The sequence below is a fragment of the Schistocerca gregaria genome, chromosome 10, assembly GCF_023897955.1.
Source record: "Schistocerca gregaria isolate iqSchGreg1 chromosome 10, iqSchGreg1.2, whole genome shotgun sequence".
Classification (NCBI taxonomy): domain Eukaryota; kingdom Metazoa; phylum Arthropoda; class Insecta; order Orthoptera; family Acrididae; genus Schistocerca; species Schistocerca gregaria.
The window spans coordinates 211,456,777-211,474,055 of record NC_064929.1 but is presented as its reverse complement, the minus strand read 5'-3'; the positions used below and the strand labels follow the sequence as shown (position 1 = coordinate 211,474,055).

At 46.0% G+C, this 17,279-nt stretch overlaps 1 protein-coding gene across 1 annotated transcript in view; it reads right to left on the bottom strand.

Annotated features, from left to right (window-relative positions):
• LOC126293477 (ras-associated and pleckstrin homology domains-containing protein 1-like) overlaps nt 1-17,279 on the bottom strand; it is a 222,657-nt gene that overhangs the window by 86,297 nt on the left and 119,081 nt on the right. The window contains exons 2-3 of the mRNA XM_049986719.1: nt 9,601-9,711; nt 1,745-1,871 (exon numbers count right to left, since the gene is read on the bottom strand). Coding sequence (XP_049842676.1) covers nt 1,745-1,871; nt 9,601-9,701 — 228 coding nt within the window. The 5' untranslated portion in view covers nt 9,702-9,711. The remainder of the gene's footprint in view (nt 1-1,744; nt 1,872-9,600; nt 9,712-17,279) is intronic.

The window sequence follows — 17,279 nt, the reverse complement described above, 5'->3', positions numbered from 1 at the left end:
ACATAACATCTTTTCTTTATTTGTGTGTGAGGAATGTTTCCTGAAAGTTTGGCCGTACCTTTTTGTAACACCCTGTATAAGCGGGACCTGCTGCGCTTAGCAGCCAGTCGCCGACTTACCTCGGAAGATGTTACCCGTAGTAGGCAATGAAACGTCAGGAAGGAGAAGAAGTTTTATATACACTCTTGGAAATTGAAATAAGAACACCGTGAATTCATTGTCCCAGGAAGGGGAAACTTTGACACATTCCTGGGGTCAGATACATTACATGATCACACTGGCAGAACCACAGGCACATAGACACAGGCAACAGAGCATGCACAATGTCGGCACTAGTACAGTGTATATCCACCTTTCGCAGCAATGCAGGCTGCTATTCTACCATGGAGACGATCGTAGAGATGCTGGATGTAGTACTGTGGAACGGCTTGCCATGCCATTTCCACCTGGCGCCTCAGTTGGACCAGCGTTCGTGCTGGACGTGCAGACCGCGTGAGACGACGCTTCATCCAGTCCCAAACATGCTCAATGGGGGACAGATCCGCAGATCTTGCTGGCCAGGGTAGTTGACTTACACCTTCTAGAGCACGTTGGGTGGCACGGGATACATGCGGACGTGCATTGTCCTGTTGGAACAGCAAGTTCCCTTGCCGGTCTAGGAATGGTAGAACGATGGGTTCGATGACGGTTTGGATGTACCGTGCACTATTCAGTGTCCCCTCGACGATCACCAGAGGTGTACGGCCAGTGTAGGAGATCGCTCCCCACACCATGATGCCTGGTGTTGGCCCTGTGTGCCTCGGTCGTATGCAGTCCTGATTGTGGCGCTCACCTACACGGCGCCAAACACGCATACGACCATCATTGGCACCAAGGCAGAAGCGACTCTCATCGCTGAAGACGACACGTCTCCATTCGTCCCTCCATTCACGCCTGTCGCGACACCACTGGAGGCGGGCTGCACGATGGTGGGGCGTGAGCGGAAGACGGCCTAACGGTGTGCGGGACCGTAGCCCAGCTTCATGGAGACGGTTGCGAATGGTCCTCGCCGATACCCCAGGAGCAACAGTGTCCCTAATTTGCTGGGAAGTGTCGGTGCGGTCCCCTACGGCACTGCGTAGGATCCTACGGTCTTGGCGTGCATCCGTGCGTCGCTGCGGTCCGGTCTCAGGTCGACGGGCACGTGCACCTTCCGCCGACCACTGGCGACAACATCGATGTACTGTGGAGACCTCACGCCCCACGTGTTGAGCAATTCGGCGGTACGTCCACCCGGCTTCCCGCATGCCCACTATACGCCCTCGCTCAAAGTCCGTCAACTGCACATACGGTTTACGTCCACGCTGTCGGGGCATGCTACCAGTGTTAAAGACTGCGACGGAGCTCCGTATGCCACGGCAAACTGGCTGACACTGACGGCAGCGGAGCACAAATGCTGCGCAGCTAGCGCCATTCGACGGCCAACACCGCGGTTTCTGGTGTGTCCGATGTGCCGTGTGTGTGATCATTGCTTGTACAGCCCTATCGCAGTCTCCGGAGCAAGTATTGTGGGTCTGACACACCGGTGTCAATGTGTTCTTTTTTCCATTTCCAGGAGTGTATGAACCACGGCAATTAAGCCCGGAATTTTTAATTAATGAAGACGCCGGCCGTGAAAGCTTAAATGTTATGATGACAGTGTGTTTCCTTGTGACCAGTGGTGGAGCCACGGCGACTGCTGGGACAGGGGGGAGGTGTGACTGACCTGCGTCCTGTCGACCTCCCTCAGCTCGGTGTGGTACTTGGAGCAGCGCGGCGGCACCTTCATGCACCACTCGTACGTGCGCAGCGTCACCGGCTCCTTGGAGCGCACCTTCATCGTCACGTTGTACCTGCGGGCAGGGAGCTCGGCTGTACTGTCGGCAACAGGCCGGTGACATGGCTAGAAAAAAAAGTGTAGCTTTATCATTATGCAGTAACATGGTTGCTGAAAGACCTGGCCAAATTTTCCACTTACTGCAACGAATGGCACCTGTCACAGAATGTGAATAGGAGTAACATAATGCCTAAGATAAAAAGATAGGGCCCAATAATAACTGATTACAACAGTAGTGGTTAACCTGCTGAGGACATTATATCGTAGAAGATATAGGGTAAATACACTCTAATACGAAAAAATGGCTGACATCGAAATAAGTGTCAAAGGAATAGAAAAGCAACTGAAATCATTCAACAGGAAAGTCCACTGGACCTGACGGGACACCAATTCGATTCTACACCGAGTACGCGCAAGAACATGCCCCCCTTCTAACAGCCGTGTACCGCAAGTCTCTAGAGGAACGGAAGGTTCCAAATGATTGTAAAAGAGCGCAGGTAGTCCCAGTCTTCAAGAAGGGTCGTCGAGCAGATGCGCAAAACTATAGACCTATATCTCTGACGTCGATCTGTTGTAGAATTTTAGAACATGTTTTTTGCTCGAGTATCATGTCGTTTTTGGAAACCCAGAATCTACTCTGTAGGAATTAACATGGATTCCGGAAACAGCGATCGTGTGAGACCCAACTCTCTTTATTTGTGCATGAGACCCAGAAAATATTAGATACAGGCTCCCAGGTAGATGCTGTTTTTCTTGACTTCCGGAAGGCGTTGGATACAGTTCCGCACTGTCGCCTGATAAACAAAGTAAGACCCTACGGAATATCAGACCAGCTGTGTACCTGGATTGAAGAGTTTTCAGCAAACAGAACACAGCATGTTTTTCTCAATGGAGAGACGTCTAGAGACCTTAAAGTAACCTCTGGCGTGCCACAGGGGAGTGTTGTGGGACCATTGCTTTTCACAATATATATAAATGACCTAGTAGATAGTGTCGGAAGTTCCATGCGGCTTTTCGCGGATGATGCTGTAGTATACAGAGAAGTTGCAGCAGTAGAAAGGTGCAGCGAACTGCAGGAAGATATGCAGCGGATAGGCACTTGGTGCAGGGAGCGGCAACTGACCCTTAACATAGACAAATGTAATGTATTGCGAATACATAGAAAGAAGGGTCCTTTATTATATGATTATATGATAGCGGAACAAACACTGGTACCAGTTACTTCTGTAAAATATCTGGGAGTGTGCGTGCGGAACTATTTGAAGTGGAATGATCATATAAAATTAATTGTTGGTAAGGCGGGTGCCCGGTTGAGATTCATCGGGAGAGTCCTTAGAAAATGTGGTCCATCAACAAAGAAGGTGGCTTACAAAACACTCGTCCTACCTCTACTTGAGTATAGCTCATCAGTGTGGGATCTGTAGCAGGTCGGGTTGACAGAGGAGATAGAGAAGATCCAAAGAAGGGCGGCGCGTTTCGTCACAGGGTTATTTGGTAAGCGTGATAGCGTTATGGAGATGTTTAGCAAACTCAAGTGGCAGACACTGCAAGAGAGGCGCTCTGCATAGCGGTGTAGCTTGCTGTCCAAGTTTCGAGAGGGAGCGTTTCTGGATGACGTATCGAATATATTGCTTCCCCCTACTTATACCTCCCGAGGAGATCACGAATGTAAAATTAGAGACATTCGAGCGCGCACGGAGGCTTTCCGGCAGTCGCTCTTCCCGCGAACCGTACGCGACTGGTACAGGAAAGGGAGGTAATGACAGTGGCACCGTTTGGTAGCTCGCGGAGTATAAATGTATATGTAGATGTAAGACAAAAATAAGGAGTTACCCGAATGGGATGGAAGTCGGTGGGTGTGATGTACATGTACAGACAAGCAACTGATTACAATTTCAGAAAAATTGGGTGATTTTTTCAAGAGAAAGAGCTTCACAATTTGAGCAAGGCAATAATGTGTTTGTCCACATATGGGCATTATGCAAGCAGTTATTTGGCTTGGAATTGATTGGCAGACTTGTTGGACGTCCTTCTGATGGAAAGTGTGCCAAATTCTCTCCAGTTGACGCGTTGTATTGTCAAAATCCCGAGCAGGTTGGAGGGCCCTGCCCATAATGTTTCAAACCTTCTCAACTGCGGAGACATCCAGAGACTTTTCTGGCCAAGGTAGGCTGTGGCAAGCATGAAGACAATCAGTAGAAGCTCTCCCCATATGACGGTGGGCATTATCTTACTGCAATGTCAGCCCAGGATGACTTTCCACAAAGGACAATGGAACTGCGTAGAATATCTTCGACGTGCAGCTGTGCTGTAAGGGTGACGTGGATGACAGTCAAAGTGGCTCTGTTTGAAATGGCTTGGCACCCCAGACCACCACATCTGGTTGTCAGGCTGTTATCCCACCGATGTCTGGGACTTCTCCAGAAAAATCTTCGGCCTGGAATCTCAGTGACTAGAGCAGAATTGGCTTCAGTGATGAGCCCAGTTCGAAATAATTCGCAGTGACCAGTGATGTGTGCGGACAGTGGTAGGATACCAACCTGAATGACGCCCGCCATACAGCCCACAAGTAAGAGTAATGGTCTCGGGTGCCATTCACTTTCATAGTAGGATACCTTTAGTTTTCATCCGTTGCACCCTTACAGCACAGCGCTATGTCGACGACATTGTACGGTCCATTTTGTTGCCATTAGTGACAAGTCATTCTGGATTTACATTTGGGGAAGGTAATGCCCTTCCATACACCGCAAGACCTACTATTCGCGTTTGCCAAAACCTACCCTGGTCAGCAAGGTCGCCAGATTCCTTCCCAATTCATGGAAAGTTTGGAACATTGTGGGCAGTGCCTTCCAACCATCTCGGGATTTTGACAATCTAATGCACCAATTGCACAGGATTTGACACGATATCCCGCAACCCAGTAACTACTTGCAAAAGGACTAGATGTGGTCCAACCTGTTACTGATTTGCTCAATTTGCGAAGTTTTGTCTCTTGAATAAATCATGCAATTTTCCTAAAATTGTAACCATTTATTTGTCTGTACATGTACATCACCGATTTCCATCCAATTTAGATAATTCCCTCGTCGTGGGTCCGTTTTTTTCTCTTAGAGTATAGTAATAACTGATATGAAATGAAACGGTCACTTGAACGCAGTATTTCTCAGGACGATCTTTTGGTTTGTTATTGTAAATGAATTAGTCTCTGGCTGCAAGGATGGGACTGCCAGTTCCGCAGTCTGTTATCCATTAAAGAAATTAAAAACCATCCTCAGAGCCAGGCGATAATTTATTTACAACTGGAAATCATCACAGTGCTGCATCCCCACCATCCACGACGATGGAAAGTCGAAATGAATGGAAGACCTGAATTTGTTGTAAAGACTCCGAATGAGTGTGGTACATCTGTAAAGGAAAGTGATCTCGTCTTCAAAATTTATATTATACCCAAACAGTGTATTTATGGACATCGCTTCTTTATCATAACTGTATCTAATAACTCCCTACTGCAACCACTGAAAACCTGTAATAGGAATTACAAAACATCCCACATACGTTCATGTAAAAAATGTGGATGCTTGATTTTGTGTGTGTGTGTGTGTGTGTGTGTGTGTGTGTGTGTGTGCGCGCGCGCGTTTCATGCATGCAAATGGCTCTGAGCACTAAGGGACTTAACTTCTCAGGTAATCAGTCCCCTACACTTACAACTAATTAAACCTAAGTAAACTAAGCACATCAAGAACATTCATACCCGAGGCGGGATTCGAACCTGCGACTGTAGCGGCAGCGTGCTTCGTGGCTGAAGCGCCTAGAACCGCTCGGTCACAACGGCCGGCTTCACGTAAGCTTGCTACGTTATCTACACTCGACATTACCGTTGCAAAGGTGATGATGTGGGCTGCCTCTAACAGCCAGACATTCCACACGAACATTGCATATGAACATGCACACTACACGCACACACAGCAAATATTCTCACTACCACTCTGCTTCTCGGATAGATGGCCGGGAACTATGTGTTTGCGTTGTACTCATCATTTCAGCATCATTCGGTATAGTTGTGAGAGTGGATAGTGCAAAGATTCAGAATTTTTAAGGGCGCTGATAACCGCTCAGTTTTGAGCGCCCCAGAAATCAAATATCATCATCATCATCATCATCATCACAGACGTCTTTATCCAGTATCCTGAAGATACCGTGCAGTCGTGCGTCTGTAGAGACCTGATAGCACTCAGATGCATTGCAAGGAGGGTCGCCTCAAGTTTAATCAAGTGCTTGGCCTTAGGCAATGAGTTTTTATATTCTCTAGGAATGCCATAATGCATTTTATTTATCATGAGAACTGCTCTTGTGGTATGAGTACCATTCGCAATCACAATCACTTTTTGAGAAAAAATACACATAAAGTAGAATTAACATCTCTACTGTTTACAGTGGACACAATGTGCTGGGTGGTGATAATTAAACTTTCGCTGTAGCCAGTGTAGACAGAAAACTATTTAGCATAGGAGTGCAGAATTTTATAGGAATGGTGTTGAGACTATGCACTGCACAATTTGTGGCATTAATAGTGCTCCTGTAATGTTGAGCCAGATAGTAGGGGATTCTTTCGTTAATTTATTTCGAAAGGTTAATTTCATTCTCTCATTACGGTCCAGCATTAGCCGGCAGCTTCGGTTGCCTGTAATTTTGTCATCCCACGGTCTGGCAACAGCAAGTCATGACCGGGGTGGGCAACCTCGATCACGCACCTCCCTCGTGTGCTGACGAGTTAATGCCGCCTAGGCGACTCTGACCAGGCCACGTTTCGGAATTTTCCACGCCACCCCCGCGGGTTTCTGGGATTCTGACCAATCAGGGCGAAGCCGCATGGTCGTGCTGAATTTACCCCGCCTCCCAGTGGCGAGGCTCTTTCTCTGCTGCACACCCTGCCACTCCCGGTGTAGACTTGGTTTCAGTAGCTGCCACGCCATTCAGACTTGCCCGAATGGCAGATACCAAATGTCATTAACTTTGCGAACTATGTTTCGCCCGCCACTACGTTCTGGCTCACCCTTGCCTCCCTAGGCCTGACTTATGTGGCCCGTTTGAATGCATTTTCTGCCAATAAATGGCCTCTTAACTGAAACTGTCCTAATAGTTTATTCCCGCCCACCACCTTCCGCTCCGGTGATCCTGTACATTATCGTCGTTCAAAAAAATGGCTCTGAGCACTATGGGACTCAACTGCTGTGGTCATTAGTCCCCTAGAACTTAGAACTACTTAAACCTAACTAACCTAAGGACATCACACACATCCATGCCCGAGGCAGGATTCGAACCTGCGACCGTAGCAGTCGCACGGCTCCAGACTGCGCGCCTAGACATTATCGTCGTGACCTGCCTTTAGGCGCAGGTAGTGGTGCGGCAGTGTTGGGTTGAAACACGGCATCAGTGTGTGTTACAATTTTAGGCAGTCAACATGGATGTAGGCAAGGTGAGCGGGGGTTTACACGTAAAGCTGTTTAACCAAAACAACAGCAGTAGCGCTGCCGGTCTTTTCGAGTATCGACGCACCGCTCGTGACGTCACTCAGTTATACCGCAACACGTTCCGAGAAAACCGAACCAGTGGTCGACTGTTCCGAACTGTGTGGCCACCAAGAGGACCAGATTTGAACCCATGTGATTTCTGGCTGTTTATCAACTGGACACTAACACACGTCAGAGGTTGAAAATGTAGCGAGAGAGGTAGCCAACGTTCCACTTGTGATCTTTCCGACAGCAATAGAGTAATCCCTAGTGTGATTCCAGGTTGTTTTGGATGCAGATGGTTGCCATACTGAGCAACGTTTTTAACCTGGAATGTAAATATGGTACTCGACTGACAAATGTTATCCCCTTATGTGGAAATTACAACGTTTTCAGTGGCTTATTCACTATTCACCGTGTTCCTACAAAAGCTGCCACAAAGTTTCATCGTCCTATGACCGCTCGTTGTCCAAGGGGGTCCTGTCACGCAACAGAAGTTTAATTACAACCACCATGTACACCAGCACGTTCACACTCAGACCCTTTACGTCAGGCCATCGCAGAATCTCTGTTCTCGAACACCACCCAATGAAAGGCCAGTGAACCGAACAGCCAATGGGAAGCGAGAAAACGTCTTTCTGAGCCGTTACACATGGTCGACCACATACCCAGCGCCTAATCACAACGCAGTATCTACCACCCAGCTGAGTTCAGCCCAATATTGTGCAATATTACACTTCCCATATATCTCATTATTTTTCTGGAATGACCGTCTCCCAATAAACCAGCAATACCTTTCGGACTGGGCAGAGTTCAGCGTAGCACCAATCGGCCAAAACATAACAGCCTGGAGAACATCCGTCATCATTGTTGATTCTACGAGGTAGCGATTGGAGAATTCATGACTAGGACATTTCTATGATTGTGTGGTCTTGTGGTGACATGAATGAATGAAATCTTCTTGAGCTTTCATTTGGCTACACTGGGGCCATTATCAAAAGGCAACTACAGGCTGCCATGCTGGGCAGTGGAATTACTGAAGGAACTCCTTTTCCTGTGTCTTCGATTTCGCATAAAGGGGCGAGTGGGGGGAGTACATAGCGAACTGGCAGCGATTGGCGACATGTCATCAGACAGAAATTTGTGCAATGATGACAAAATGTAGAAATCAAATAAAGCTACAACAGTGCCTTGAAAACCACACAAGGAGGATGTGTATATGCTTTAGCACACTGAAATCAAACAAATAAAGTAAGTGGGGACAAAATCGACAAATATGCTATCATGTCTGTCTGACATATATACAGAGTGTATATAGGTATGGTTTATCTCCGGGATCTCATTCCAAAGCCCTGGATCGATTTCAACCCAGTTTTGCACAGAGACACCACGTCTCATGGATGTCAGTTCTGTGGAGTTTATAACCTCCTACGTCCAATAGAAACAGAGAAAAAGGGTTTTTGGAGTCCCTGGCATATATGTTACTCTGCATGATAGACATTTTGAGTGGGAAATCGACTTGCTTTGCAGCACTGTCTACATGCCGTGGGCAAGAAACGGTTTTCCAGGCCTCGACATGACAGCTGCCGTGTGTGACAGATATGTTACGTTGGTAGTATTGGCCTGCTTTATCGTACATGTCAATGGCAAATAAATGATCCTCAGCTCACTGACAAGTAGACTGCCCTGCATGGAAAGTGTGTAGTGGGAGTGGGTTCGACCTGCTTCAGTGAACTGTACTGGAAGGGCTACATGGGCATGGCTGAGGACAGGTTGAGCTGGATAGAAGAGTGGATGGAGAGAGTGAGGGGGAGGCAGACAGAGAGGGGAGGAGGGGGAGTTGTATGAAGCAGGTGAATGGTGTAGAGGGTGGCCAGGAAGAAAAGGAAGAGAGGCAGAGGTTGAAAGAGAGAGGGAAAGGAGGATATGGTCAGAGGGAGAGGGGAGGGAGATATTGTCAGAGAGAAGGGGTGGAGGAAATGGGCAAAGAGATGGGGAGGAGGAGATGAAGAGGAAACAGATAGAGGTGGGAGGATGAGGTGGACAGGTAGATGAAGGAACAAGTGGACACAGAGATGGTGAGCAGGAGGTGTGATCAGTGCGTGATACATGTGTGAAGCAATTAAATGAGCGGAAGCTGTTGAGAAACACTACAGTCCAACTGAAAGCACCTTCCATTTTTCGACAAAGTAATCTTCATCATACTGGGATGTCTCGGTATGCGTCGGTACTTACGTCTCCTTCCTGTGACACACGTGCTCCCCCAGCAGTGTGGACGATGACGTAGATGCCGCCGCAGCTGCCACCGCCAGCGTCGCCCACAGCCACGTGGCCATTACGTGGCGCCTGCAACAACGACACCAGGGAAACTAGAGCGCAAAGCTAGTGATCTGTTACTGGCTGCCGTCTGCTATATCTGTGGACAGTAGCAAGATACGACGACGGTCTCTCAGTGGGGATCACTGCACGTCTGTAGCGCCACGAACCTACAAACCGAAGGTTTTGCAAACAATACGGGATACAATAACTGAGCACTTTTTCTATTCTGCAGTTGCAGGGCAACAGCCACCTACATATCTGTATTTGAAGCAATAAAAGTAACGTAAATGCAAGAAATTTAGTGCTAGCATCCAACTTATGTTACCTCTTTCAGCTGCACAGCACAAACACAGAAACACAGAATGTTCATCAATATCGACTAAAAAAGTAAACTATATCTGAGTAAAACTAAAAAGCGACTTTTGCTTCAGTTGCAAATGAATCTGGTAGGTGGTACACCCTAAAATTTTTAGGCAGTGCAGCACGATTTCAAAAACGAGATGATGTAGTAGCTGGTTTGTAGAGGTGCCGGGAAAGATATGGGCCGTGGACTTGTGGAAACCAGAGTACACATGGTTATGTAACAACGGGCAGTGCAGTAGCGGCTAGAGATAGTATTCTTCAAGCTACAAGCAGCAGTCATTCTGAGGTCGCTCCCGCGTGATTAATACGGTTACATACGTGTTCGCTGGTCAAGTGTTGCACGGTTGCACATTTAATAACTGATGTATTACTGGTCTGAAATGAAGCCTGTCACCTGGTTCGAGAACGGGCGCCAGTCACAGGCGAGTAGTATTACCAGTGTCATCGATTAACACCTTGGTTAATAAAGTTCTTTATTTGTTCTCCACGTAGCACTACAAACTTGGAGACATATTTAAAACAAATAAAAATTAGATAATTTTTCTGTCATGTGAACCAACAATTAGCGTGATGGCCCCTTTCTCTTTAAACATCACTGAAATACTTGACCAACGCACAGACGTACGTTACCACGCGGTGGCTCAAATGGCTCTGAGCACTATAGGACTAAACATCTTAGGTCATCAGTCCCCTAGAACTTAGAACTACTTAAACCTAACTAACCTAAGGACATCACACACATCCATGCCCGAGGCAGGATTCGAACCTGCGACCGTAGCAGTCCCGCGGTTCCGGACTGTAGCGCCTAGAACCGCAAGACCACCGCGGCCGGCTACCACGCGGTAGCAAGCTCTCTAGTGACTGCTGTGTGTAGCCTAGACAGCAGTACTTACAGCCGTTACCACACTGTGTACTGTTACGTAATCTTACATCTCAAGTGTTGCGTGAAAGAGGTTCTGGTGGAAACACTACTCTCTGCGCTTACTTTACTACTAAATTCCTAGTGTGACTGCCACTGTGGAAAACCACCAAAGGCATTCCCTCCCGCTCATTACAGCGGTTGCAAGTATCGTAAACATGGGGAATCCAGAGAAGGTGTTTCTTCGTCGGCGTGCTTACGTAAAAATTCGATCACTGCAAGGGGAAGATGCGTTCGAAGAATAGAGACGTGTTTTAAGTGTGCGAACATCTTTGTGGACCACCTGACGATGCAGCTATAGAAATTAAAAAGCAAATAGAGAGGCAGAAGAAGAACGCTCGAGAAGTTACTGGGCAGTTTTGCGAGCTACACGTGCAATGGCGAACCTTCATGGTAAACGTTATGATTTTACCACTGTAATGCCTCACTCAGAAAATATGAAGAAGATCTTGCGTTATCTCGGGCAGCGCAAAAACCGTTTTGAAATTTATCTTCACGAAGATACCTTAAAATGGCCGATGACAGTAGTTCTCTTCTAGATTTTTACTGGAAGATAGCTTAAAAATTAGCTTAAATACTAAAAAATCTAAAAATAGCTTAAATGAGTTTTGCTATTTGGGGAGCAAAATAACTGATGATGGTCGAAGTAGAGAGGATATAAAATGTAGACTGGCAGTGGCAAGGAAAGCGTTTCTGAAGAAGAGAAATTTGTTAACGTCGAGTACAGATTTAACTGTCAGGAAGTCGTTTCTGAAAGTATTTGTATGGAGTGTAGCCATGTATGGAAGTGAAACGTGGATGATAAATAGTTTAGACAAGAAGAGAATACAAGTTTTCGAAATGTGGTGCTACAGAAGAATGCTGAAGATTAGATGGGTAGAACACATAACTAATGAGGAGGTGTTCAATAGAATTGGGGAGAAGAGAAATTTGTGCCACAACTTGACTAGAAGAAGGGATCGGTTGGTAGGACGTATTCTGAGGCATCAAGGCATCAACAATTTAGTACTGGTGGGCAGAACGAAGAGGGTGGCCAAGAGATGAATATACTAAACAGATTGCAGTAGGTACTGGGAAATGAAGAAGGTTGCACAGGGTAGAGTAGCATGGAGAGCTGCATCAAACCAGTCTCTGGATTGAAGACAACAACAACAACAACAACAACAAAAAGTTGCAAACATCTTCCTATTTTTGTAGCTGGAACATTTCAGAGCGGTAGCAAGCAGTCTGCACAAATCTACGAGGGTTGACTGTAAAGTAATGCCTCCACCTTCGCAATTCTTTAACAGTTGGCAGCACTGATATGCGGCAGATACTGGCTTGTTCCGTAGCTTCTTCTCTACAGCTCCAGTTGGCGGGAAGCCTTCGCATTAAACGGTTGTGTCGTGACAGTGTAAAGTATGGAACCCTGCCCAGACGGTCGGCCAATGCGATTTAAGCAACGTGCAGTCATTGAATTCTTGACAGCAGAAGGTGTCATCCAAACGGAGATTCATCAGAGAATGAAAGCAGTTTATTGTGATTGCGTTGATGTGAGTACTGTGCGTCGTTGGGCGAGTAAGTTTAAAGATGTTGAGGCGGGAACATCTCACATGAGTGACAAACAAAGAGCTGGACGGCCTGTGACAGCAACCACCGAGTTTCACAAGCAAAATGTTGGCAGATTGATTCACGACGATCGTCGTGTCACTCAGAGAGAAACTGCAAGCACAATCGAGTGATAACAACGGTCCAAAAGGAAATGGGAAATGTTCTCCTGCAGCATAACAATGCCAAACCACACACTCCACGTGTGCCACAGCTGCAGAACTTCACCACCCCACAGCATCCTCCATACAGACCAGATTTAGCACCGTCTGATTTCCATCTGTTCCCGATAATGAAAGACGATCTGCGGGGACATCATTATGCATCTGATGAAGACGTTGAGAGAACTGCGAGACTGTGGTTGCGGAAACAGTCTGTCGATTTCTTCCGTGACGGCTGCAGAAAATTTGTTGATCGTTGGCAGAAATGTATCCAATTGGCTGGCAATTATGTAGAAAAGTGAATATTGGTAATTAAAGATCACATTGTAAGGATTATTTCTGCGTTTGATTTATTAAAATATTCCCATACAAACCCAATTAACGAAGGTGGAGGCATTACTTTTCATTAATCCCTCGTACACCATACAGGCGGACGTAGGAGGCCGGAGTGACGAAACAGATATTTTTCCTATTGTATTTGCTGCCCCCCCCCCTCAATAATTACAAGAAAGACACTTGTTTCGTCTGATTAAACAAACAGTTCGTCAGTGGTATACAGGAAAAGTGTCTTTCTTGAGTGAGGAAGATGTGATATCTGCCCTTCGTGGAGTTTTCCCTCAAGAGAAATAAGTGAATTTTACGTCCGTATCAGGAAGAATTTATGGAGAGAAGATTAAGATGTCGGTCTGACTGACGAGAACCATCAGAGCGAAACTTTGTGACTTCATGTCAGCACGTGAGCCGCGCTGACATTTATAAAACCGCTGACTATAGTGACGGATGTGTTGAGATTGATGCGCAGGCTCCTGAAAATGAAAGACTTTCAGTTTTTGACTACTCTGTGGATACCTGGCTCCAGAACAATATTATCTACATCGCAGTGTTGAACAGCTGCGGGAAAAGGCACCGAACGACCAATGCTGTTGAAGAGTTGGTCAACAAAATAAATAATATTATTCAAAACCTTCGTCCTAGAATCAACTATATTGTTGAATGCTTGAAGAAGGAATTGGAGCTCACAAACTGCATGGAAGATGAAGCTTGAAAGGAAGGCGTGAAAGAAAAAGTATTTGATACTGGATGATGCGATAAAGGCAACTGTAAACGTCTATAAAGATACTGGTGGCATTGAGTACTGCTTGCAAGCCGTGGTCCACATTCAAGAACTCGACTATGGGCTATTCGCAAGTAATATATGAAAAAGCTATGAAAAAACCACTGAATTCTCGCAAATTTATGTGGTTTAAATTATTAATCATCTTGGAAAAGCATTATCATCATTAATTTTATGTTATATTAACAAGTAAACTGTAATACAATAATAGCATAAAAATAATGACGCCTATGTAAAACGTGTATGGATGTTTCGTCACTGATGATGGTATTTTCAAGAGCGACTGAAGAGTTCTAAAAATAAATGTGATTCATTTTGCAAAAATTTTGGTTGTTTCCCATTTACCTTAACTACACTCCTGGAAACTGAAATAAGAACACCGTGAATTCATTGTCCCAGGAAGGGGAAACTTTATTGACACATTCCTGGGGTCAGATACATCACATGATCACACTGACAGAACCACAGGCACACAGACACAGGCAACAGAGCATGCACAATGTCGGCACTAGTACAGTGTATATCCACCTTTCGCAGCAATGCAGGCTGCTATTCTCCCATGGAGACGATCGTAGAGATGCTGGATGTATTCCTGTGGAACGGCTTGCCGTGCCATTTCCACCTGGCGCCTCAGTTGGACCAGCGTTCGTGCTGGACGTGCAGACCGCGTGAGACGACGATTCATCCAGTCCCAAACATGCTCAATGGGGGACAGATCCGGAGATCTTGCTGGCCAGGGTAGTTCACTTACACCTTCTAGAGCACGTTGGGTGGCACGGGATACATGCGGACGTGTATTGTCCTGTTGGAACAGCAAGTTCCCTTGCAGGTCTAGGAATGGTAGAACGATGGGTTCGATGACGGTTTGGATGTACCGTGCACTATTCAGTGTCCCCTCGACGGTCACCAGAGGTGTACGGCCAGTGTAGGAGATCGCTCCCCACACCATGATGCCTGGTGTTGGCCCTGTGTGCCTCGGTCGTATGCAGTCCTGATTGTGGCGCTCACCTGCACGGCGCCAAACACGCATACGACCACCATTGGCACCAAGGCAGAAGCGACTCTCATCGCTGAAGACGACACGTCTCCATTCGTCCCTCCATTCACGCCTGTCGCGACACCACTGGAGGCGGGCTGCACGATGTTGGGGCGTGAGCGGAAGACGGCCTAACGGTGTGCGGGACCGTAGCCCAGCTTCATGGAGACGGTTGCGAATGGTCCTCGCCGATACCCCAGGAGCAACAGTGTCCCTAATTTGCTGGGAAGTGGCGGTGCGTCCCCTACGGCACTGCGTAGGATCCTACGGTCTTGGCGTGCATCCGTGCGTCGCTGCGGTCCGGTCGCAGGTCGACGGGCACGTGCACCTTCCGCCGACCACTGGCGACAACATCGATGTACTGTGGAGACCTCACGCCCCACGTGTTGAGCAATTCGGTGGTACGTCCACCCGGCCTCCCGCATGCCCACTATACGCCTTCGCTCAAAGTCCGTCAACTGCACATACGGTTCACGTCCACGCTGTCGCGGCATGCTACCAGTGTTAAAGACTGCGATGGAGCTCCGTATGCCACGGCAAACTGGCTGACACTGACGGCGGCGGAGCACAAATGCTGCGCAGCTAGCGCCATTCGACGGCCAACACCGCGTTTCCTGGTGTGTCCGCTGTGCCGTGCGTGTGATCATTGCTTGTACAGCCCTCTCGCAGTGTCCGGAGCAAGTATGGTGGGTCTGACACACCGGTGTCAATGTGTTCTTTTTTCCATTTCCTGGAGTGTATATCCTCGAAGTGGCCCATTCGTTAACCATTTTTAAGGGGTTTATTATTCCTAGTTTTCGATTCCCATAATAATTGTTTATATGGTAATATACAGTTATTTATGCACTGTTTTCTGAAGCTACACTCTTATGTTCCATGTTAGATAAGTCGAGGGGATCATTGCCACCACGAAATTGCTGTCAAAAATGACGTTGTGGTGTGTAACATCAAAAGAGCAAATTGCTCAAATTGTAGTTCATGTTTTATAGTCTTTAAACAAGGCGTTGTATGGCCTTACAATATACCTGAAATAGCAGTATATGTACTCCATATGACTTCATATTATACATTTGAAACAAAACAAAAAGCTGCTTCCTGAGATAATTTTTTTTTTTTTGAATTGCATTGCTTGCGTAGCATAATTATTTTTAAGACTTCGAGATGTGGTTAATAAAAGATTCTCTGGAACGTTGCTTTCACTTTTAATATTAAAACACAATTTTAGCGTGTTAAGTTAAAGCTCATCAGTATTGCAGACTGGAGCCACGAAAAACTCTTTTCACTTCGAATACTAAGCGTACATCATATTTATACAACAGCTATTACTCGCATTCGGGAGGACGTCGGTTCAAAACCCGCGTCCGGCTATCCTGATTTAGGTTTTCCGTGATTTCCCTAAATCGCTTTAGACATATGCCGGGATGGTTCCTCTGAAAAGGCACAGCAGACTTCCTTCCCTAATTCGATGGGACCGATGAGACCTCTGTTTGGTCCTCTCTCCCAAAACCAACCAACCAAGCTACTTTACTTTCTAAAATGCACCTCAATGTCATCAAATTATCGTAAATGATTAAGGAATCTGGAAAATCAGCTGTATGAATACTTAGTTAAGTGCCGATCAAAATGTAAATCTGTGTATAATTAACAGTCCATTATAATTACCTTGAAAACAGGTAGCACCTGCCAGTAAATATGCACAAACTAGAAATATTTTTAATGGAAGTTAGGCATCCCAAACAACAGTTAAATGATTTTGCGAGGGTTTCTGGTTTGTTCTAAACTTTTGGGGGCCGTAAAAACCATGAAATTTTCAGACTTTTTTCAGTTTTTAGCTTAAACCTCGAAAACGACATAGCCTACAGAAAATTTACAAAACACCAGAAGGAAAGGGCATACAATTTCACTTAGAATTACCTACTTAAAAGTTAAAATCGCTTCATCCGTTTAGCCGCAATCATTCGTCAAAATCGGCAGTTATTGCCAACTTAGCGGAAAAGTGAGTTATGCTCCTCTTCCAACGTCTGTAACGCAAAAGCGGTTGCTCCAAATTAAACGTGTCATCTATGAAAGATTTAGAGTATCAAACTGTGCGTAAAAAGACACCCTAAATTTTAAAACTCACTCACTACTTTGCAGAGATACAAGTAAAAACGTGAAAATATTCGCAGCGATAAATTCCTGTCAAGACTTTTTTGTAAAGTCAGGTACTTTTGAATGCCAAATCATCCACATTCGTCCAAATATTCAAATTTACGGGTAATTTCGCTAGGTACCTACCTAGGTAGTTACTTTTATTTATTGATTTAATTATTCAAGAAGGTAATTTTTAGTTTTTGTGTCAATTACTTATGTTTGTGATAATTACACAAAGAATATCAAACAATAGGGGTAAAAGCACGGAAAATGCCCAGATAA